The sequence below is a fragment of the Syngnathus typhle genome, linkage group LG8 (assembly GCF_033458585.1).
Source record: "Syngnathus typhle isolate RoL2023-S1 ecotype Sweden linkage group LG8, RoL_Styp_1.0, whole genome shotgun sequence".
Taxonomy (NCBI): domain Eukaryota; kingdom Metazoa; phylum Chordata; class Actinopteri; order Syngnathiformes; family Syngnathidae; genus Syngnathus; species Syngnathus typhle.
Genome location: NC_083745.1, coordinates 385865 through 410142, shown reverse-complemented (window position 1 = coordinate 410142; position 24278 = coordinate 385865). Strand labels below are relative to the sequence as shown.

At 43.9% G+C, this 24278-nt stretch overlaps 3 protein-coding genes across 3 annotated transcripts; all 3 read right to left on the bottom strand.

Moving 5' to 3' along the window:
* Window positions 1–6273: 6273 nt before the first annotated feature.
* vent (ventral expressed homeobox) lies at window positions 6274–6909 on the bottom strand. The gene is given in 3 exon segments (XM_061285623.1): window positions 6274–6453; window positions 6503–6711; window positions 6780–6909. Coding segments are annotated over 3 exon segments (519 nt in total).
* A 983-nt stretch (window positions 6910–7892) lies between these two features.
* On the bottom strand, window positions 7893–9153 carry vox (ventral homeobox). Its single transcript, XM_061285599.1, has 3 exons — window positions 8711–9153; window positions 8408–8649; window positions 7893–8304 (listed from the first exon to the last, which is right to left on the bottom strand). The coding sequence occupies exons 1-3, from the start codon at window positions 8937–8939 to the stop codon at window positions 8023–8025; spliced, it is 753 nt and encodes a 250-aa protein (XP_061141583.1). The 5' UTR covers window positions 8940–9153; the 3' UTR covers window positions 7893–8022.
* A 1558-nt stretch (window positions 9154–10711) lies between these two features.
* Window positions 10712–23991, bottom strand: LOC133158399 (kinase non-catalytic C-lobe domain-containing protein 1). Its single transcript, XM_061285622.1, is given in 29 exon segments — window positions 10712–11836; window positions 12366–12520; window positions 13129–13188; window positions 13324–13446; window positions 14463–14589; window positions 14732–14814; window positions 14961–15146; window positions 15771–15884; window positions 15949–16096; window positions 16182–16292; window positions 16429–16613; window positions 16694–16776; window positions 16851–16941; window positions 17596–17880; window positions 17882–17909; window positions 18793–18885; window positions 19015–19091; window positions 19164–19241; window positions 19362–19520; window positions 19792–19853; window positions 20230–20301; window positions 20412–20526; window positions 20620–21189; window positions 21293–21411; window positions 21505–21622; window positions 21778–21924; window positions 22065–22123; window positions 22652–22850; window positions 23926–23991. Coding segments are annotated over 29 exon segments (3963 nt in total). The 3' UTR covers window positions 10712–11586.
* Window positions 23992–24278: the final 287 nt, after the last annotated feature.

Below are 24278 nucleotides of genomic sequence, written 5' to 3'. Positions count from 1 at the left end.
AATACACACACACACACACACACACACACACACACACACACACACACACATGTGCAACCTTCATTCCCTTCTGTGCTACAGTATCAGTGGTCGGAGTACTCCCTGTTCTCTGAAGGACGCCCGGAAGCCAGCCTGCTATTCACCTTATCTCGGAGTTCTCACCACTGACAGAAAGGGAGATCTTTCATTGACCTCCTATCATGCTCCAGAGGATTGGAGCTGAAATAAAGGTAATGTGTGCGTGCGTTTGACGTAGGAGGTCAGAGCGGCCTACGCCAGCCACAATGCCACCGGCCCACAACACATGTGATTAAGAGTACAGACAAAAACAAATGCACAGCGAAATGGCTGGAAGGCATTTTTTGCTTGGCTTGGTCACAAAATTCATTTCGAAAAATATAAAATGATCAAATACATAAAAGAAAGAAAGAAAGTAAATCGCAGAGCGTGGTCAGTCAGTTCACCGAAACGATTAGCAACAGAGAAAAGGCACAGGCTGATCGGCTAAATGCGCAGGGAGCAACAGGTAGCAACGTACAGGAACCAACTGACAAAGGAGTGAAGTGACAGGAAACCCGACTTGAAATAGAGTGCCTGCCTGCCTGCCTGCCTGCCTGACAGGTGTGGGTGATTGGGCCGATCGGGGCGTGGCCCAGCGCCGGGTGACGCCGGAACGTGACAACTTGCGTCCCACGGTGAATGCAAGTAGAACAGAGATTCCAAAATCGCAAATGAAAAGGCACCACACCAACGAATATACTCAATCGTCCAAAGTCGGCACGCCATATTACACTCTCGCACTCATTACGTGACGTGACTATTGAACAGGGAATAAAACTACTCAGTTGGTCTTAATAACCTCTTGGGCACTTCTGTGAGGAGTTTGGAAAAGATGTTGAGACATGTCTGTGAGAAGCTCAGTCAGAGGTCACCGAAGAGAAGGCCTAGCTCATAATTCATCTCAAAGGTGTTTAGCGGCATGAAGCTCAGTGGTGATTTCATAGCCTACTCACCAAACTGTGACAAATTATAAGCAATTATTATTAAGTGGAAAGAACTCAAGCCCAAAGGTAAGTGTCCATACATTAATTATCGACAATATGTTTTTTTTTTTAGGATGACTGCTCACCATGAACTGGACTTTTCATGTTCTCCTCATGCTTTGATGGCTTTTTTTCCCCACGCATCCCCAAAACATGCATTTGAGAGGCATCCGTAGTGTAGGTGTGAAGATGGCAGTAAATGTGCCAAAGTGTAGCCAGCCACCCAAATTCCACTGGGATAGCTTCCAGCTCACCCACGCGTCTTATAAACACGAGCTCTTTTCGAAGACGGACGGATGACTCTTCGTGCCCGCTCTAACACGAAAGATGTCTGGCTTCGACCCCCACCAATATCATACAGCACTAAATGACCATGACAATAATGGTAATTCAGACGCTATTCTAAAGATCCGATAGCATTTTTCTTCTTTTTCGATTTTGGCTCAATTTTGTTGATGTATTTCCTTATGGGATCTTGAAATGAAGATGTCACTTTAAAATAGCAATTGAGCTGTCTTTTCTATTTTTCCAAGGGTTGAATCTTTTCATCTGAGCAACCCAGCAAATTAAAAATGCATTCTGATGAGAGAGTTTTGTTTTTAGTATGGGGGACAAGGGTGCTCAGGGGAGCCCCAAACACTCATCTGCATTGCCAAGAAGACATAGTACAGGAGCGCCGGAGACAGTAACATCTCAGGCCCACCCTTTTGGGGGGGTACCTGGAGACTCACAAACTTTTGAAGTGCTAATCTGCCAGCACCGACGGGAGGGATGCCAAATTGAAATGTCTTTTGACGATGACAGTCATTGGAGCTGCCCTGAGAGAGAGAGAGAACGACAGACAGACAGACAGACAGACAAGATGGAAAAAGAGGCTCAAAAAGAGCCATCATGACACTGTTTCTGAAATGTCATTTCGGGGGAAATAGCTTTTGACGTGACACTGAAGTCATGCTAGGTGTCATGAATTCCTTATGGAGAATCAAGCACCAATGTGCAGTCATATTGTAGCAAAAACAGTCTGCTGATAGCGATTAGCGCCTGGGGCTTTGAAACGTCAGCCATGTCAATACAATGCTACTTTGAAGCGCACTCTAAAATGATCACATAATGTTTATTTGTAGACATCACTTTACAATGCTGATTAGATTTGTTATTGTTTGGGGAGCCTGCGATCAAAACATTGCCTCGGGCGATTGTCTTAAAACCAGAGACACAATTGAACATTTTGTGTTGTGCTATTTCATATCGTTTATGCAAAATGAAGAAAAAATCCTCTCAGTGTGATCTGATCATCAAGACCTTGAAAATGCTCGTACTCATGAATGAATGACACAAGTTGGGCAGAGCATAACATTCCCAAACTGAGACAGCTGTTGGAAATGAGGCAAAAGTGCTCCACATTGTTTAGCATTCAATTGTTTTCATTCAACTCATACATTTGCCTGGTGCAGAAATCAATAGGAACCCTGAAAATGATTTGTTTTGACTTTAGCTGTTGACACTACATTGATGATACATTTTCACAGTTCACACCAAAGTCACTCAAAGTCCACAAAGGTGTTAGATGATTATATGAAACCTCCGACTGTCACAGAGCAACACAAATGGAGTGGTGGCAGTAAGACTGTTGTAGATGTTTGTTTTGCTGGGGCTCAGGGGATAAACTCCCATCCCGTCAACGTGTCAACTTGTGAGCAAACCTTTGATGAGGGGAGCTTGCTCTGCGGCTGATGAACAACTCAGCTACCGAGTGAGATAGTTTTGCTTAACTCTGCAAATTCATCCAAAACACCCTGGGAAAAGTGGATTAAAAAAAAAAAAAAAACAAGATGCGTGTTAAAGTGTGCCCAATTAAAAGCAGCTCTCTCTCCCCAGGAGACTGGCAGGAAACGAGTATCACATTTTGATGCAAGCGGCACTCCTACGGCAGACATTTTCTATTTTGCCACTTGAATTATTATCCAGACGATCTGCAGAAATGCACGCGTGATGAGGAGGATACTATGTGTTGAAGACAGGCTGGATAAGCCAGAGCACATATTATATCACTGATGGTATCAGTACATATCTCATCCAAACACATTCCTGCTCATCAGACCTTGAGCAGCACAAAGGAGGGCAGCAAGCATAGCTGTGCGCTGGTGTAAATATTTGAGCCCACCAAAGTGTTTGCCTTTCTCAATAACCACTGGCGTATTGCACCTTACGGAGATCTCAACACTGTACATTTATATTAGAACTTGCCGTATGGATGAAGTTTAGTTTTGGTACAAGTCAACATTTAACTGCTGCCACCAAGTGGTGCTTTGTATGTATTCTTCTTTCAAATATTGGACGACCTACAGCCTCGGCGCCAGTTACAAGTCATACCTTCAAAGAATTAGTATATGTATATACTATCATGGCTATGCTTCGAACAATGTTTGGATGTACCTATCATTTCTATTTATGATTTCTCATGCTTTGTTCTATTCTCCTCAGAGATGAGTTCATCATTTTAATGACATCCATTTCAGACAAGTACAGTTTGGCCATGTTGCTCTGGCCTTGGCATGCCATAGCAGTGTGTGGGTGTGCGTGTGCGTGTGTGTTGCAGCGCACCCTGAGAGACCATGTCGAGAGACCTTGAGAGCTGAAAATCACGGAGGCCCGTCTTCTGGGAGAGACGGAGAAGTAAAAACCCTGAGCAGATAAGAAAGTGTTCCAGCGGGAGGGACAAGGCGTTCTTCTTCCACGATTTGCCTCTGACGTACATGCCATGTGCAAGATAGGATGTGCTAAGTGCAACAATAGACAACGTGTGCTGTATCTTTTTTTTTTCTTTTTTTTTCTCTCTCTCTACGGAGGCATCCGGGGAGGGTCAAAGCTGACTAAGCACAAGCATTCTCTCTGAAGCATCTTCAAGGTCCCAGAAGAGGGATAAATGCCCAACAGGAGCCCATGCCCCACAAGACTCAGCTGGAGCTCTCCCCCGGCCGGCCGGGTAAGTCCTCTTCGTACTTGACACACCATTACTGTATGCGTAACTTCAAGTCTGATTTTCATTGCTTTCCCTCCTTGCATTCTATGCACATGTCAATCACTTGCCTTGCCTTTCTCTTGTCATTTCTTCCTTTCTTTTTTTCAGGGAGCAAGCAGGGCAAGGTGAAGCAGCTCTCTACTCGCTGTTCCTTTTTCCTATGCATATACCTCTTTGAGAAGTCACTTTAAAGAGGCATAGGGCATGGGAAAATGGGGCTGCCGAGGTATTCCACAAATCCGGCTGGCGCAGCCAGGCAGGCGCTTCTCACACCAAGTCGATTTTGCGAAGCCCAAACGGATTCTCCTTTTTACATTGTGACGAGTTGCTCTTCTGCTGACATGATATTGCATCCATTATTACGCATCATTTGTCTGTTTGATATTTTCAATAAAGGGCCTTTGATGAAAACATTCAAGTTGTTATTGAAAATGCAGACTTCCTATTTTATGACAGTGGGTTAAGCTATCTACGAAACTTGAACTTACATTTATGTGAATTTTATCCATTAGGAAATGCTTTAAACTTGTCACTTTTTTTCCACAAAAATACATTGACAGATTAAAATACCTAACTAGTATCAACATAAAATAGTTGATCATAAAAATGCATTTAATATGTACAATATTACAAAGATTTGATTGAATTGAATATATGCTTAGAGTCATTTTCAAATGTATAGAGCTTTTTTTTTACCAGCTTTTGTGAAGCTAAAAAACAGCACAGTCAAAGTAAAACAATATAAAAGAGCACAACACAATACACTTGAAATGAAAATATTGTGTCGCTTATTGATCGTTACAGTGACATATTGTACAAGTATGACTTTGTAGAAAAGAACGTCTTTCTTTTTTCTTTTGTTTCTTGGTTGACATGAAATCTTCAGTGAACAAGTATCATCCTCATTTATATGTATAATGTACGTGTCATATCCCAAAAGTCACGTTATTTAAATAGTCTTTGCTCTAGTAAAGCATGTGACACCCAGCCAGCCAGCCAGCCAGCCAGCCAGCCAGCCAGCCAGTCAGCCAGCCAGCCAGTCAGCCAGCAGTGGCTCCAGTCTGTCTGCTGCCATCCAGTTGTTACAGTTAGCACCTCTTAACTTTCAACTCACCTGATTGAAAAGGATCATTGTCATTCCACTTACCATGGCTTTTCTCTCTGACAATTGAGCATTTATTGATGCTGGTGCGGCCATTAGCGCTGGGAACCGTCCCATTTGCTGCTCTTGACACTGGCCGGCTTGAAAATTCTATTCAACAAATAAATAAATGCCCTGTTGAATAAATAAAATAAATAAATAGATGCATGGATAGATAGACAGATAAATCAAAGATTCTGCTTACTTACCATTTAGTCTTGACCTTGTACATTTTCTATGTGCTGTTTTTGATGTAACAACGACTTGCAGTGATTCCCTTTACCAGCAGGTTGGAGTGTTTCCTTCTCTGGATCCAAAGTCCGACTCGTGAGTGACTGCACTGAAGAGATTGCTCAACTTTACGACAGAGTGACTCAATCAGTCACCCATTTAGCTAGTGGCACCTAATGACTTTAAACGTGAGGCAATACACACCTTTGGTAGACTTGAGGGCGCCTTCCTAGCGCAGCTTCCATGTACGTGCGAATTGTTCAATGGGGGAAACAAAAGAGCTCAATGGATGTCAATGATGTGGCACTTTCAGCTGCTTTGATGTCTTCTTGAGGATGCAAATCAACCTGGATGGAGCGAGGAGCTGTCTCGCCTGGGAGTCATGCCACAAGACGCCAAACAAAAAATATTTGCCCGCAGCAGCTAGAGGAAGCACCTTCCAAATTGTTTTTCTTTTTTATTTTTTAAATACCCCAAATTCCATAAAAACACAAAACCTAATCCACTATTTGCTCAAAATCTGAAAGAAAATCCAAATACACACAAGAAAGCAGCATTTTATGAACTATTTGGAGGTGCGCTGAGAGAGAATACTTCATTTGAATGGGATTTAAAAAGAATCATATCACCTTCATGACATTAACCAGAGAATGCTAGTTTAGCAGTGGCTGGCCACTAAATGTGCACAATATAAATTGTGTGCGTGCGTGTGTGTGTGTGTGTGCGTGTGTGTGTGCGTGTGTGTGTGTGTGTGCGCGCGCGCGTGGGTCCGTGTGTGTGTGTGTGTGTGTGTGTGTGTCAGATCAATAGAAGAGCCGGAGCATGAAGATATGTTGCTAATGTAGTAGGCGGGGTTGCGCGTAGTAGGCACTGCTGTGGTGGAGCTGTTCATCGAGGACGTGGTGCTGAAACAGGACAGGCGGCCGCAGAACGGCGGCCACGGGAAGAAAGTCAGAGCGCATCTCGTGCAGCTCCCGTTTGAACTTCATCCTTCTATTTTGAAACCATGTCTTCACCTGTGTTGGGGAACATTACGTTTTCAACCAAATAGCATTTGAAAACAACCTCCAAGAGACAACTTAATTGAGTTTCAGAAAGGTTAAGTTTCATGGCAATTTTTCTTCGTTGGGAGGATCCTCAATATTTATGCTTGTTGAAACTGCTCTCCAGATTATCGATTTGCTCAGGGGTGAATTTGGTCCTCGTCCTCCGTTGGTGGAAAAGCTCTCCTTCTCCCAGCTCACTTTCCGAGCTGTTAGTGTAACCGCAACTGTCTGGGAGAGTTGGTGTTAGTTTTCAAAAGCAAACACAACTAACAAACAAAGTGCTTGAGTAGACTTACTGTTTGGGGAGTTTTTGGGCTCATCAACCTGGAAATTAGAATGCACACTTTTCTGGAGAGTCATCTCACCAGCATCCTTTTCCTTAGCGTAAAAACCTTGAGAGAGCCACTCCACCGAGAAGTTGGCCATGACGTACGTATACGTACGTACTTGTCCACACACAAGCCTTCAGATTTATGTATGTATATGTCTCTCTTGGCTCCTCTTATGGGAGGGGCACACTTTCTATTTGCATATGCAAAGTTGTCGGCGGAATGGTCGAAACTTGACGGGGGTTGTAATTGAGCTTAATAGAGGCCACCTTGTGGCTTTTCGCACCTTCTTTGCTGCTGGTGCCACTAAGTCTGCAGCGTACTGACAATGCTGTATCGTGATTGAATGAAGTCAAATGTCAACTGGCTGAATTCATTGGAAAACGTCCGTAAATGTCCGATGGCTTTATTGTTGCGTTATTACAGTCATGTGTTTTGCGATTGCTCAAATGAAGCCTTTGTTAGTCAGAAGGCGGGGATCATGCCAAAAGTCAAAGAGTTCTTGCTTGGTCTTTGCTGACTTTATCTGAGTTGAGACATTTGCTGCAGATCCTCTCGTTTGCCCACCCAACCCTCACACGGCTCTTAAACTGTAGTTGACTACATGGAACTTTCAATCTTAATTAATCTTAATTTTAAATGGTTAGGATTGTCTTTTGCAATCTTCCAAATCACATCATACAATCGAAGCATTGACTTCAAACCAGAGATTAAAATTCACGCACATACAAAAGCTCAGACTTGCAGGAGCCAGGCCGGACGGAGAGCCCTGCCGTATGCGTAAACTCATCAACGCGTACCTAAATGACAACTAATTGTTGACCATGATCTGCCCTGTAAGCTGCTGTTTGAAATGCAAATGCATCAGGCAGGATTTGGCGTGTGTGTGTGTGCATGTGTGTGTGTGTTGGGGTGGAGATTTCAGGGGGCTCACGTAAAGCGATATTCAAAATGTTTTTTTTTTTTTGCCTGGATTATTTGTAAAATTCTCTTCTATTATAAATGATATATTGGTGGTTAGATGGTACAAACAATACAAATGTTGATATGTTGACCAGATTGGAGATGAGAGTCCAGTGCTGCGTTACAAAGATACATTTTATTCGGCTGTTAAATAAACTTTTTTTTCTGCAATTATATACAAGTCTTGCATGAAATCATGCAAGAAAACAGACTTAAGTGTTTGGGTGGGATGTGTTTGAAGAGTCTCTTAGTAGAAATGTGAGCTGTGGATCATAACACGGGGCCCTGGGTGAGGAGCCATATGCTGCTGTTGCAGGACCAGGTGCGGCGGCGGCGGCGGCGGCGGCAGCGGCAGAGGGACCACGGGGTAAAATGCTGCTCCGGCTGCTGGGAAGTGGCTTTGCTGTCCAGAAACGGCGTGGTACTGAATCGGATGCATATGTTGAAACATGACCGGTTGGATTTGAGGAGTGAGGTCCTGCACCTCCCGCTTGAGTTTCATCCTCCGATTCTGGAACCAGGTCCTCACCTGCAGAACGGAAAACAATTATGAATGAATAAATGAGTGCCTCTTTTTCAAAAATGGTATTTCATTTGATTGTATTCAATGGAACCATCGTTTAGAATGGTACCTGCGTTTCAGTTAGCCCCAGCTTGCGCGCTGTCTTCACCCTCTCGCCAGCATCCAGGTACTTGTGCTTGTTGAAGATCTTTAACAGTCTGTTGATTTGCTCCGGGGTGAATTTGGTGCGCACTCGACGCTGAGCGCTGTCTTTCCCGGCCGCCGCCGCCGCCGCAGCCTCCGCCTCGTCTATGCACTCGGAGGAAGCGGCTTCACTATCGTAGCCAGACGAGTAGTCGCTTGTTTCTGAAACTGAATTGAATGTCATTCTAGTTAGAACAAGTTTGCAGGTGAAGATATCAGCAGAACTTACTTGGTGATGTGCAGCGTGTGGTCTCCATCGGCTCTGCAGGCTTGGATGACTTTGGTTTGGGCTGCACGTAACTTTTGCCGTAGGCAGGCGGGCTCGGCTGCACCATGCAGGGAATGTGCGGCTTGCAGTTGGCCACACTGTCCATCGCAATTGCAGCCCCTTCTTTCTCCTCGAGCGCCTTGTCGTGGTGGCTCCGGGCGAGCCAATCCACAGAAAAGTACTTCACCATATTCTCGTTCCTGGCTAGTGACGTGCCCAACAAGTGTCAATGGAAGTGTGTGTGTGAGTGAGTGGCAGCAAGTCCCGTGGGATCGGCTTTATAGGGAATGGGCCAGCGCGCTCATTTGCATATGTAGAGCGTCTTGTTAACGCCCGATCGATCCGCACGATTAGAACTTAATGGCTCGTTATTGAAGTCTTTCCATATCCTGTGAGTGTGTGAAGACCTGGCGCCAGTGAGTCTGTGACACCCCCACCCATGCAGTTGTCAAGCCCTGACTGAAACTGTGAGCTCCTGCAAAAACAGTTGGTTGTATGGCAGGCAGGCAGGCAGGCAGCCCAACCCCCAGTTGCATACAGTACAAAGCTGGATGCAATTATTTAGTCTGGATGTATTCAAAAGACATCCTTGAGTTATGGTCACAGGAGAATTCTTTTGCTATTTCAAGAAAAAAAGCACATATCTGAATGAAATCACAGACTGGAGTACACAAGTATTTCACGAGTGAGGAAAAACACATTCATGGCAGCAGTTGAGTTCAACACTATGTATTATTGGAGTCATCTCATACTGAGGGATGTTCCAAACGGATTGACTTTGTTACTTCATAGACATGGGAGTTGCAAAATTTGTATTCAAATGCAGGTGCACGTATTATTGCTCCAAATGCTCATGGAACACAATAGTTCAAAATGGATCATTGCATTTTTAAAAGATTACTTTTCGTACATAACCCTAAAACATTATATTTGGCATCATTCGATATATAGTGAAGTGGCGTGATTTTCTTATAGCTCGCAGATTGACATCTCAGTTCTATCATACGGACTATAAATTGCAAAATGAAGTTTGTCTGCCCTAAAAAGACTAAAATAACAATTTGCTATTTGATAAAACAGCTCCAATTGACGGAAGATGTGACGTCATCTACAGTTAAAGTGCATAGGTTGAATTGACGTGTCTCTTTTGCAACACGCATGGAAGTATTGAGTGTTGTTGTGTGCGGTGTGCGCCACCCCATGCAGTGCGCCTTGGCGCCAGCCAGCAACGCGCTTTGGACGCAATCCATCCATTCACGCATTTCATTCACATCAAAGCTATTAGAGGAGAGGAGAGGAGAGGAGCAACACAATTACTCACTGTTGAATGTCGAGCCATTCAAATGGAAACAAGATCATACAAGCAGTGAGGATGTCGGGATTTCATGCAAACAAGAGTAAAAAACTTGGGAATCAATTAGAAGAGGGATCTTTTTAGTGGTTGTCAAAATTGGGATGGCTTTAAATCTTCATGCGTACCGGTGACGCGACAAGACACCCACCGTGAATGCAGACAGCCCCAACGCGACGTCTTACAAGAACAATGCCTCCACTAAAGTGATCGTTTTTTTTTATTTTTTTATTACAATGCTGATAAGGGGCCGACTCTGGTCTTGTCCGCTATCAAGCCTCTGTCTCCGAGAATCCCCTTTGGCATTTTTAGGCTATTTATCTGAAAGGCTTTGAAGCTCCTTAGATGCAGTTAGATAAGGGGGGGAAAAAAAAAGAGCGCCTGTGACGTCGCCTTCACGCTGTGCTTATTTCCTAATAGTTGACTGACGGACAGACAGGCTTCCACCACCCCTTGCCTACATGGAGGCCCACAGTTGCCCGATAGTTGAATGAGACCACTCATTTTAAAAACTGCACCCATGCTATTAATTTGCAGAATATTGTACCAAGAAAAATACAAAAGCTTTCAATCTTTCTTGCATTTTTATTGTAGGCTAAATCTGAGCCAGATATGCTGAAGCAAGATCCACGAAGCAAAAATCCACAAATTAGTTCTTCAATTCAAATCAATTAAAAATGAAAATGTCTTCAGTATTTAAAAGACAGCTGTAAAATACTGTACATCTGTTTAATGGTTAAAGTAAATACTTTGAGCCATGAAACTTGTAGCAGAAATATCTGGAAAATAAAAGTCCGTAAAATGCATCTCACAGGTCGTTTTGGTTCGTATGATTTAAAAGACAGCAAATAAGTAAAACAGCACACAACGCAAGAGCAAGTTCCACATCCTAAAAATAGCGCAAGCTACAATGTCCAAATGGACTAAAACACAATTTGGCGAGAGAGTGACAAAATTGCATTTTTAAATGTCAAATCTGTCTTAATCATATTCTCATGACAAGCCACATTCAATCTTCACCGCTGAAGCTGTGCGTCTGCTGGAGAAAATAGCCAATAAAACTTAACGTGCTATCATAACTCAAAAGTGTCATTTACTTTGGTCATGCTCTGAAATAGCAAGGCCTTTAGTAATAGCATTGATTTGCTATTTTGCCAACTCTGAAATTCAAAATTTGTACAGGACTGGCATTAAAGAAAAATATATATATATATCAAGTCAGCATTTCTTCAAACTTTTAGACAGGTCTGCACTAGGTTTGGAAATGATACAAGTCAAGAATATAAATGATTTCTTTTAAATGCTCCATATTAGCGATATGCTCTTACCAGCCAGCATGTGTGCTTGCCAACAGTCACTTTTCACAATTTTTTGTGGGTTATAACAAAAGTCTATCTGGCTGTCTTACCTGATATGATAGAACGTTTGTTTGTGTAACTCAATTGTGTCGCCTGCCATGGTAACAGAGAGAATTCATTGCAGCCGTTCAGCTATGGGTTGCTGACAGGGGCCTTGTGGGGGTAGGGCTCACTGAAGGGAGGCCTTCACCTTTGTCAGGATTTCCTGAACCCTCCTCGTTTAACGCCCGGCGGACTGCTGGCTGACGGAGGCCGACGTCACGGTTGCCAAGCTCGGTGATGCGTCGGCAAAGGTAGGCCTGCGTGTCCCGGTCCGGGCTGTAGGTGAATACCAGCTCCTGGAAGGCGTGGACCTGACTCACTACCTTAGCTATCCTCCTTTTAAAGCGAGAGGAAAATGATGAGATGGGAGGAGGAATCTAAAAACAGTACACACTGAAATTGTCGATTGCAGCTCATGTGATTTTTAGCTTGGGCATTTTTCCTGTGACCTAATTTGGAGACAACATGAAGGACCCTGGGTTCAGCCCAAGCAGCTGTAGCTCTGCTAGATGTTATGACCCGAGCATCTGGCTTCTACCCAGCGGCTGTGAAGCACCTGGATCGCAAGCTCTTTTCCAATCAAAGCCAGCTCCCACGGGCACCATCTGCTACAGCAGTGGTACCCTTTCTTTCTTTCCTTCCTTCCTTCCTTCCTTCGTTCGTTCCTTCATTCATTCAACAGGACCTGTGACTCAGCATCTGCGCAGGTTGACTGAAGGAGTGGGTCGCTGCCACCGATAGATACTTGCTATGCAATAAATGAAGCCAATTTCAGCAAAGGAGATTTTTGTTCTTTCCTCTGGATTTTTAGTTTGTACTAGGATACAATACTATTCAATCCCCTACCACCTGTTTATGATTCTACCGAAGCTTGGTCCACTTGTAAGCGCCAGTGGTGAGCGTGAAGGCTCCGATTTTGAGCTGTTGAATATGCATGGCCAGGATGTGCGCCGAGGGAAGAGTAGGGCTTCTCTTTTGTCCTTCCGCTATCAGACACATGTTATCACTCTTCAGAAACACCTGAGGACAAAGAAGTGAATCCCATACGGACACATCAGGCCCCGCAAGAAAAGAGAACTTGCGGGCGGGACAGTCAGACTTGCTGGAGGCACACTGAGACAACAGAAACTAGCAAGATTTCTCAATCAATGACTTGTTGAATAAGGGCTTGGGCTGGATCCTAGGGAAGTTATTTCACATGTTGGAGATTTCAGGAAGGGCTCTTTGTTCTTCAGGAACTTGAAGGAAGGCGTGACTAACAAAATCAAACAACTTTGGGTTGAACTACATTAGAAGAGTCATAGTCTTTAAGTAGAAGCAAAGCATATTGGTGGTGTTCACTTCAGTGCCTTGCACAAGGGCACCTTGACAGTAGACAGCAATGAGACTCGTGCATCTCCGACAAGTCCTTGCTCCTTACATGGGGGACATGCCAAGATTCGTGTGGTTCTTTTGAAGATACACTTTAGTGGAAACGCCAGCTGTAAGCGCATCTAACCTGCTTGAAGTTGTTTTCCTATTGATTTCTTTGCCCTGAAGCCCACTTTCACAATATGTGGCCAGACTAGCTTTCAGCTCTTTGCAATCCCCGAGTGTACACGCACACACACACACACACGCGCGTGCACCTGCACGGCTCGTAGCTCTTCCAAGATCTCATGCATCTTGGAAGACAGATGTTTCCAAGCCTGTGGTAGAAAAAGAAGACATTTCATTCTAGTTACCATACTGTAACCCTAACCCAAAAGTAAAACAGAGTATATTTTGCTGAAAGTCACATCGGGAAAAGAAAAAAAAAAAAAAAAAAAAGTGAATCAACCTACTGGTAATTGCCTGACAATGATGTTCTCCAAACTTTCAAGGACCTGCATGGCTGTAGCAAAATTGCGGGATTCATAGCAATGTTTCCCAATCCACAGGTACTTAGTCAGCAAGGCAACTTGTTCCTGGTTGAGAGGAGAGAGAGAGAGAGAGAGAGCATGTCAAAATCAGGTCACAGTCGTTTGAAAGGTGAAGCTGAGGACACGATGCAATGCATCCATTAGTTGAAAAATAAGGACATTTCTAAGTCACCCCCAAACATTTCAATGGTAGCGTATGTTGATCTGTAGAGCGTTGTAATAAAGTCATTAAAGAACAGAATGAGCATTTTTTACAATTGACTGCACACACATGTCGGCAGAGTAGCCATAGAGCAGCAGAAACACAATTGCACCCAACTCAGTGGAATAAAACAAAGAAAGCCGGGGCCGACCCACCAACTGCCACAACAGCTAGTAGGATCGACCCACTGCGCAGCATGCAGGAAGGCTTTTTATTAAACACGCCCACTTAATTAACACAGGTGCCTTCATTCAGACTAGGGGTGTCCAAACTACGACCCGCGGGCCAACTGCGGCCCGCGGTCCAGTTTTTATTGGCCCGCAGCAAATTCTGAAAACATAATTGAATATGGCCCGCACAAGAAGCTTGAGCTCAACTCTGTTGCACTTCTCAGTTTCCACAGAGCCCGCCACACAAAGCGTTTATTTGAAATTAAGCATCAACCAAGTGTAAATGCTTTTTGTTACATGCAGAAATAAAATTCTGTGTTCTCTGATTTCATTTTCATAAATGCAATCGTTTTTTTTACATAGCATCATATGTAATGCATAATATCATGATGTCAAAATGGGTTGTGGCTCCGGGTGCTTTCTTTTCATTGGGGGGCGGTCCCAAATGGCTCTGAGTAAAAAAGGTTGCCGACCCCTGACTTAGACAGTCAACCTTTTCTGTCATGAGAACAAGAAAATAAGAAACACAATAAATCAACATTTGGACAAAACATAATAGAAACCATATCATGGAGAGCATCACCCAAAATGTCTTTTGGTAATTCCAATAGTAGAGAGAAGTATAAGCCATTATAAATAAAATGCATTATTATTATTATTGGGCTCGTTGTACCTTTTGGGCACCTCACCTTGATTGAGTCACAAATGACTATTTCACCAGCAATCCATTTCATAACGGTGTCAGAGTAAGCAAGCAGCTGTTGGAGGCTGCTGCTCTCTACTGGTGGAATTTGTTTGGAGCCAGTACCCGAGGAGCTGTTGGGACACAGATGTTAGGGAAAACCTATGAACATTATTTTCAATGCTGTTTAAAAAAAATTGCCCGGCACATTGTGGTGAAAAAGAATAACATTTGGATCATTTATGGATATAAAAATAATGAAAGCGGAGAACTTACTTGTTTTCCCTTAAGGGCTTGTCTCTGATGCCTTGTATTCTGGAATTGAGGAAATGGACTGGATGACATCCTTGGAAAACGTCCTGCATTTCAAAACATTGTACTATGTGACATTCATTACATAGCCATGGAGAAATAGCTCTATCTAGTGGTCACTAAAAAGCATGCAAAATCGCTTCCTGGACTGCATGCCATCTGTAATATAGGAAAATGGACTTGTGTTATATACCTGCTGCAGGAGAGTGAGTTGTTGAGCTACTTGCTGCGCACTGTAATTCTTCTGGCGAAAGAAGAGTTTCTCATCACCGCTGGAAGGCTCATCCACCAGGGAGATGTAGCAAGGCACAGGCAGAGCTGCAGCTATGGAGAAGTCCTCTTTTGCAATGGAAGCTGAAGATTTCACCGCTCTTGATATTCATTGATTCATTGAAAGGTAGAAAGCAGAGGGAAGAGTCCCTTGTCAGCTCCTTCACTTCCCGGACGTTGAAGGGATGCTACCAAGCCGCGGTTGAAATGTCGGAAAAAAGTCGGTACCGATACCGCGGTCGGCAGTTTCACCATTCAGTCTGTAAACACTGCGTCAATACTTCTCTTGAAACTTTCCTCTGACTGGGCTGTGATACATGATTCGGGTAGGCGGTTCCAGCTATTAACTACACGGGTAGAGAGAGTAGCGTCGCCATGGATGCGTAACCTCCTCGGTTTGTATAGCTTCAAACTGTGACCACGTGTCGAAGTATCATTATTTAAGATGAAATACTCCCTCAGGTCTTCACCAAGTTCGCCTCGGAGAATGCGCCGGGTATATATCAAATCTCCTCGGTGACGACGATATCCTCCACTTAAGAATACAATTACGGGAATTAGAAAGTGTGGTAGTTATCCAACAATCACAGTAGTGTTGGCTTTCAAATGAATGTTCAGGACATTTTGCTAGGACACTATTCAAGACTGGTGCCTTGAAATATCCCTCAGTAGACCAAAACAGTCCCCTTGATAACAGAGATGAAAAAATGACTTTTCTTTTTCTATTCCTCACCTGATCCTCAGCCACACAATGGATTTGACTCCCTCTCCTTGTGCTCCACATTGTCCTCGGAGGATTTTGCAGAGCAGCGAGAAGGACACGCCCTCGACTATCTACGGGGATTACCTGGCAGAAATCAAGCATCAGATTTGCCAGTAGATAGTCAAATATGTTCCGGTGAGGTCTTTACCACAGTCCGAAGGAAGTTTTCTAAAACCTCCACAATGTTGGACTTTGGCGTGAAGTCAACCGTTTTGCAATCTAGAATCCATACACCCAACAAGTCCAAACTGCGATGCAAGACGTTAGCATCTTTTTCGGATCTGTCCGGACCTTCTCTGCCATGGAAAACAAAGCAATATGTTCATGTCAATGAGCAACATTTGCCATGGAAGCTCATATCCTGCTCATCGAAGTTTTGACCTCACTGCACTGATGAACGTCTCCATGATAAACTGCAGTAAGTGCTCACAAGTGCAGAAAAAGCGATACGTGTACAGGAACTGCTGGATGAAGCCCTCGGAAGCAGCATTTCTGTTTAAAGACAAAATGGACCGAACTTTTGGTTACCTGTACCCTCCCACCCAGGTAAATATTCAGATTCCTTGGTCCGAATGATGAAAAATGAATCAAATTTCTGATTCGGATTTCTCACAGTAGTTCTCAATACCTTGCATCAAGGTATGCCATGAGACCGAGAGGAGTCCCTGCTGGCAGATTTCTTTTTCCTTGACAGGTTGCAAAGCTCAAGAATGAAGTGTCCTCAGAGCTTCGGGCAGCCAAAGACTTCAGGCCACGAGCAGACAAAGATGGCAGTAGTGCCACATCTAAACCCCGCTGATCCACATGCTGTGTCTGCACAAAAGCAAAAAACCTTTGTATGGACATAAAGCAAATGTTGAGAGAAGTATGGAGTAGAAGTTCTTTGGTAGCACCTGAAGATATTTCTTGACATTATCCAAGAAGATGACTTTCGATCTCAGTTCTTCAAGCTGGGCCTTGTGTTTGGAAAGGATTCCTTTGTGACAAACATTTTTTTTTTTTTTGAACACACTCCATTATGAGACAATAGGTCATAGATTGGCAACCAACCTTTTTGTCTGTCTTGCTGAATTAGTTTCTGGTAGAATGTTTTCATTTTCTTAAGATTACTTGTTTCAATCATCAATTGCTGCTGCAGCTCCTATTTACACACAAAAGTCACATCTTTATTTATTTATTTCACATTGGCCCTTTTCAATCATTTCCCTTTTTTTTTTTTTATCCCTCATCACTATGGCAACAGATCCTTTGAAGCATACTGTGCGAAATTACAGTCGATTGAGTCTTCCGATGAGTTGTTGGTTGCTATTTCAAGCTTTCCTACAGAGAAGTGGGTCGCTAAAATGCGCAAACACAAAGACAAATCATTAGCATCCCTTTGCAAATGATAACTTTCTTTGCCAAGGGCCAAGTTGAACAATTTTCATATTCAGATTGCAGAAAAGAACTTGCAATTATCGCAAATGTCATTTTACCCCAAAGCTTGACTGTGCTCTACTTTCAGCAAATCAAAACGTTTTCATTCCATTCCAGGTGGTAAATGAATCAGCGTTTGTCTGACTGGAAGGTATTAAAAAAAAAAATGCTGATTGCAAAGAAAAAGAGGGAGCGAGGCATTCGCTCTATTAAAAAAAAGAGAATTCCCTGCAAACTACAGAAGCAAAAACCCAACATGTGACTAGGCGAATCCACGGGTTCTGAACGGGGGTCCATTCTAATAATAATAATAAAAGAGCAGCATTTAGTTGAAGGTCAAATATGAGCGGCTGGAAGAGAATTTCAAATCTTCACCCACCTGTGTTTTGGCATCCAGGCACGACGATCCTCTGTCCTGGCCAAGACTCGAGGCATACTGGATCACTTGGGAGCTAAAACAGTCTTCTTCAAACAAAGCCAAGTCCCAGGCCGGCCTGAAGTACAGATCTGCTCTGGATCCCAGTGAGATGAGCTGCTGCTCTGAAAGCTGAGAACGGCTGTCCTCCAATTCGTCTGAGCGATCACGACTCATCTGGTCATCGCAAGTATCACGGGCTTCAGACGGGCTTTGGCGGCTGGCCCCGGCCAAGCGGTCCCTCTCACTGAGCCCGGCGTCTGAATCGGAGTCCATGTCTGCTTACACCAAGGAGGAGTGCGCAGAGATGGGCCAGCCAGGAGAAACAAAAGAGAGATGATTGAATCACATGGGCAGTGAAGAGAAAAGAAAAAAAACAAGATGGGGTTATTAAAGAGCAAAAGATTGAGACAGCCGTTGGCACTGGGGAGGCGCTTGGATTTCAGCACAACAATGACTCGGCTGTGAAAGGCGATTCATCTTCAACTCCTTTTCTCACCGTGTTTTTCCATTTGTCTCCTCAACCTCATTAGACAATCATAACACACAGAAGATCACAGCACGGATGCAAATGAGTGTCCTTGACCATCTTATCCTGTATTTTGCTAGCGTGCCTAAACTAAACGGGCCTCGGTTGAAAACAAACAAACCAAAGTGAATCAATTCTGTCGATTTGCATGAGAAAATACTTCCCAAAATAAAAAAGCAGCCGTGACAAAGCTCCAAAAGACGATCCGTCAATAACCGCCCGACAGTAAAGACAATGGTAGCTAATTCGCGATTCTTTCAAAAGACTAACACACAAGACCAAATGAGTAAAACATCTGCGAGAACACACTTGACTTGCAGATAAATGAAGAGAGACATGAAAACAATGAGTTGCTTTCATTCATGTTTTCAGCAAAACTTGTCACCATGGGCAACATATACACACATAAAGCACAACACAAATGCTGCTTTCATTATGCATACTTCAATGAAATGACAGACATGCAACGGTCAGTGCGCAAATAGAGTGCGGAGGATATGGAGAATGTAAAATAAAAAATAAAAAAAAAGATTTATTCATCATCCTTAGCTTAATGATATGCTTTTAGTGATTCTCAAAATTTTTGTCGCCTTGGATTACAACACAATAACCACCGTATCAAATCTCCTTACTCGTCAATTCCATTTTTTGGGCCGTCTTCCCCTTCATTGGTCAGTACGATGGGGGTGCTTGTGGAACTGAAGGTCTGCGAGTGCTGGAGTCCACTGTTGCTTGGACACAACCAAAAGTTAGACGTTACCTGCGTGTTTATTGTTTGCCATGTTGTAGGTAGTTCAACTTTACCAACACTCAATGTTTTGAAAGAAAGAAAAAAAAAACAAAAACATTCCTACCACTGCTCATATGCAAAGTATCTCGACTCAAACCCATCCAAAGCCAAATCTTCTCCATGGACAGATCTCGAGACTGTCTGGAAAAAAATGGCATTGGCTGAAAACAATGATCCAAATGTCTTAATGGTGACCGATGAAATGCCGTTTACCGCATGGACCCTCGTGATGAGCTGCTTCCACACCGTCTCCGCATTCGTCCCTTGACGGCTTAAGTAGTCACAACAGCTCTAGGATGGATGCGGACCAAAATCATTTATGAAAATCAAAAAGACCAAATGACCCGGCTAGGAATGACAAGGCGACAGAGGAACTAAAACAGCCAACCAATTCCAACATGGCTAAAATACCTGTTTGGCCACGGCAATAGAAGGTCTCTCCACGGGTGTGTTGTTTGCCATCTCAAGCAGAAGTCGCTTCAGTTTGCCAGGCATTACAAGTTTCTGACTGGGTAACAAATTGAACTTTGCCGTGCTCCACAAGATAGCAGCGACCCCGTAAACACAAGCCTGGACAGCGACAGAACATTTCCATTGGAAGGCAAAGCCAGGCAGCTTGATTGACCTCCCCCACAAGGCAAAAATATAGTAGTTGCAAGATCATGAAAGTTGTGACGCATATACGGACGAAACAAAAGGGGTCCGAAGGCTGACCCTTGAGGGACGCCCAATGTCATGGCCATCAATCAATCACTTCCAATGGTCACAAAGTAACTCCTTGTCTCCAAGTAGGACCTGAACCATTTGAATAAACGCCTTCAAATGAGTCTAAGCTGCATACCTTCTCAGTTACAATTCCATGCTCTTGACATTCAGGTGAAAGATAAAATCTGTCCTCAGTTCCTGCAAAGAACACATCATTGAGATCAAACATTTTATTTTTTTTAAATCGCAATAATGTTCCTCACAGTTCAGCGGTTGGGTTTTTGAATCTCTGGTCTGTTCTCCTAAGGCTGGCCTGTGTTCTCAACTGTTACGTAGAAGTGAACGGGATTTGGTGTTTCTTACGCTGTGCTTTTGAAAATTGAAACAAGAGGCAGCTTCCCGAGGACTCGCCATGGACCAAACAAAAGAAAACGGGACTACTCCCTGAAGAGGTGGCATTGCTTCCGTCTGTCTGTCTGTCTGTCTGTCTGTCTGTCTGTCTGTCTGTCTGTCTGTCTGTCTGTCTCTTTCATGATTTCTTCAAGCAATGAGAAAAATCAAAAAGTGATCTTACCAAAGCTTTTGGGTGCCAAGAAAAGCAACTCTCCCTGGCGGCTAATGTACACCGTGTCCAGGGATAAGAAAGCTTAAGAAGGAAAGATGCTTTGATATTTCAGAATAATGGATGATTTTCCAACATCACATCAAGATTTTTTTCACTTCATAAAAACGGCAAGCATAAATTTAGAAGCTCACCTGGAAAGTCAGTATAGGTCTGCAGGGACGACAGGCAGGTGTAGCAGAGAGCCCAGAGCTCATTCACCGTCAGGCCCAGTCCACAATGAGACAGTAACTCTCTTAGTGGGCTCCACTGAAGGAAAGAAACATTTAGTCAGTCGGAAGCATTCATAGATATGAATATATGCATATAAATGTGAGATGCAAACAAAAGACATTTGCTAACCTCATCCCGAGATATGCTTTTGCTCACGTAGCGCTTGTGCTCTTTTGATATTTGAGCACCAGAGTTGTCATATTCTAAAAAGGCCGTCGACGTGCCTGATGAGGCTAAATTCGGACTCCCTTCCTCAAACGTATCTTCATGACAGTCTTGAAAATGACATGAAGACTTGACAGCGTCTTCATTTTTTCTTCTTGATGGTGGACCATCCACAAGCGAGCTCAGACAATCCTCTGCGCCACTCCGCGAATACGACTCGCAGGACCTTCCCCGAGCCAGTCTTTTGGATCTCTTGTCCCAAACGCACTTGGAAGACAAATGCTCATTGGCGCCGATCTCAGTTAGGTCCGATACAGGTACGCTAATGTTTCCATGTGCTGGGGTGGGAAAAGGCGGGTTGTTGGAGTCCGGGACAGAGCAGGAGCGATTGAGCGCCCCCTTCATTCTGTTGAATCTTTGCTGGGCTCTCACGGTGACTGTGGAGCAGTCCAGCTCATCTGCTAAGCCCCTGCGCCATCGGTCTGCATTGTCTGCATCTTCAGCCCAGAGGGACGAGTCCCAACCCAAACACACCTGCAACATTTCACATGCACACATTGGGAAAAGTCACACAACAAAAGGGATTTTGAAGGATGGAACTTGTTTATATGGACAATCATATCGTTGGTGAAGCAACCTGTTGTCTGGATAGACCCTTTGTCTTCTTAGTAGTGTTCCCATAGATGTCTTTGTCAAAGGAAGTCTTTTTGGGGGATTTTGCATGTTGCCAAATTGCCTCAGAGCTCTCTTGTCCATCTGTAGAAAGACACAGACAGAGAGGAAGGGGTCGAGTCACAAATCAGGACGGAGAGCAAATGTTGACACAGTGAGCACAGATCATGGGACGACCTTGGAAATTTGATATCGATTCAACGGAGAGCACACGTCGTCCGACAGAAGACAATCTACGGCACACGGCTGCCGACGAGGTGTTGCGCAATCTTGCTTGAGCCTGAAAGAGGATGTCCTGCCAGAAAAGATTCGACATAAGAAAAATATTGAAAGCCCAATCAAGGTGTCTTAACCGTGCTGACCCGTAAAGTGTACACATTTAGCAAGATAAATTGTCCACACAGAGCTTTGAGTGTTTTTTCCAAACTCAATTTCGGTTCATAGTAATACCTGTATGAGCGGTCGATCCTCTGGTTTCTTTTCCTGCATTTTCCCCAACAGCTTTTGAGTTTCTTCACCGAGCTCAGCCTCCAGTTCTGGTTCGATCACAAAATTCAGTGCAGCGGACAGGGTTGAGCCCAGAGAAAAAACATGGCCCTGAATCCAGCACAAACAACAAATGATGAACGCTTTGCATTTGAAATGTAAATCTGATGTACTGCTAAAAAAAAATCTGTGTTTTAATATATAGTGATATTGTCACTCTGACCATAATGGAGCTTTTCAAAATCTCTCACCTCAAACGTGCTGCCTGTATTGTCAAATTCAGGAGGCACAAAAAGGCCCTCAGGATCATCTGGAGAACACAAAAGTATCATACTAGTTACAGTTGATTGTAATCTCTGACTGCTAACCATGAATCATCACTTAAGTGAAACAATCCAGTGAAGAAAAAAAAAAAGGATAACAATTCACTGACAAATCCAAACGTTGCACCAAATCTTCACAAGTGTGAAAATAAAGAACTGCAAGATTGCTACGTAGCGGACATGTTGTCGCAGCTGACTCAGTACTTCTGATCAATACTTTATTTTATGGCTGCCAGTTGCTTTCACAAGATCAGCGTAGGCGTGCAATTAAACGTCTGTATGTGCAAATCAGTGACGGACCGGATCAATGCACAATGAGGATTAGGGACAAAAAGGCAAAGACAGACCAGACATTGTAAAAATAAATAAAAAAGAAAAAGAAATAATAATATATAATAAAATGAAATTTTAAAAATAAATAAAAAAGAAAATAATAAAAAATAAAGATGGCAAACGATTGGACCGACCAATCATTTGGTCCGAAACTGACCAACGCTCTGGTGTCATCGACTCACCGCTGAGCTGCTCCATGAAGCAAACATTCCCGTGCGCATTGAAGGCAAGCGTGTCTGGGGTGATGCACAAGGTGTGGAAGAGGTGGGAGGCTCGAATGCTCTGCAGGGCCACAAGGCACTCTGCGCACACTGCCCACACGTCCTCCTCACACAGACAGCTGTCTCGCAAAGTCAGGAGGTCTGCCAGAGACACATTTTCCTGGAGACAAACGCTTATCGTTAGCTTCACATAAGGTCACAAACAACGGTCGCGATTTTGCACAAAGACGACGACGACACAAAGGTACCCTTTTATTTTGAAAGTCATTGTAACAGTAAGCCCCACTGCTAACACCGGCAAATTCTTTGTCTCCAAAAATGCTGCCATGCAACAAGCAGAAAAAAAAGAAGATGATTCAATGCCATTTGGCACACAATGTTTACCACATTCTCCACTTGCACCATTTGAAGTGATTCTACACAACCACCCGCCCACCCACTCAGTAAAGGGAGTCATCTGTGAGCAAACATCCACAAATGGCCTCAGTTGTAATAGCTATTCCATCAACCATAGTAATGTGGCCGTCCTCTTTGTGTTTGTACAAACAACTGAGTGCACGGTTCCCCCGGCTTCCCCCGCCCGGTCTAACAGGTGATTCTTTTGCCCATGATGTCATTCTACTCCTGAGAATGCATGTTCACCTGTCTGTCACTGAACGGATTCCATTCAGACTGACTTTCAAAGGCAGAGAAGAAGGAAGCCAACAGAGCTATCTCTGTTTTGCCTTTAGTATTCATTCATGTGATCTTACAGCATGACCACAGTTGCGCTACTTGCAAAGCCATAAATAGACAGTGACAATAAGGGAAAGCCACAATTGCCCTACATAAGCTGTGCTACGCGTTGACAATCCTGGGGAGAGCGGGCAAAGGGCTGCACTGGGAACTTCTGAGATGAACAGGGAAAGAGACTGCACGACTCACAGATGGTGTGCGATTTTGCTGTGGAATTGTGTTGGTGTGAGCTGGTGGGAGGGAGGGAGTTTGGGCTGGAAACAATACAAGCCAATTCATTTGTTTGCCTGCAAATCTGTTAACCAAATGACATCCATCCATTTCCGTTGTACCAATCATTCATACGCACACAAGCACAGTAAAATGATGATGATCAATGATCATGATCATCATTGATCATGAGCAATTCCATGTGCCCGCACAAACTAAATCACCTGTAAACTGCAAATGCAATTCTGGATGATACCAATGCCTCGTTCGACTTACGACGACCTACGTACCTCATCTTCGAGCAGAGGAGGAAGATGGTCTATTTCATAGTATGCGTCTCTCCACGAAGTCTCCATTGCAGCAACTTAGTTTGGCAGAGTCACGCTATTCCTGCCACAGACAACGGCGATCGCTGTCATGCCACCGAAGCCCGCTCCCCAGATAGCGGCAGTACCTCTGGGCACTTGGTGCAGCAGCTACCTTCGTGCGTCCAAATGCACCGGCGGAGACGCAGAAAAATGCCTGTCAGTGTCAGTGTTGTTCACGACTGCCGTCAAGCTCGCCATTTCTATAGCGTGTGCATACACGCACACGCGCGCGCGTCCACCCAAATCCACGCGCGCGCCTGCGCACCCAAAGACGC

Excerpts from the sequence above, each read along its gene's own strand:
- vox (XM_061285599.1), bottom strand. The coding sequence starts at position 8,939 with ATGGTGAAGTACTTTTCTGTGGATTGGCTCGCCCGGAGCCACCACGAC. Across the intron at positions 8,650-8,710 it reads CACACGCTGCACATCACCAA|TTTCAGAAACAAGCGACTAC; the intron begins GTAAGTTCTGCT and ends CATTCAATTCAG. Across the intron at positions 8,305-8,407 it reads TGGGGCTAACTGAAACGCAG|GTGAGGACCTGGTTCCAGAA; the intron begins GTACCATTCTAA and ends TCCGTTCTGCAG.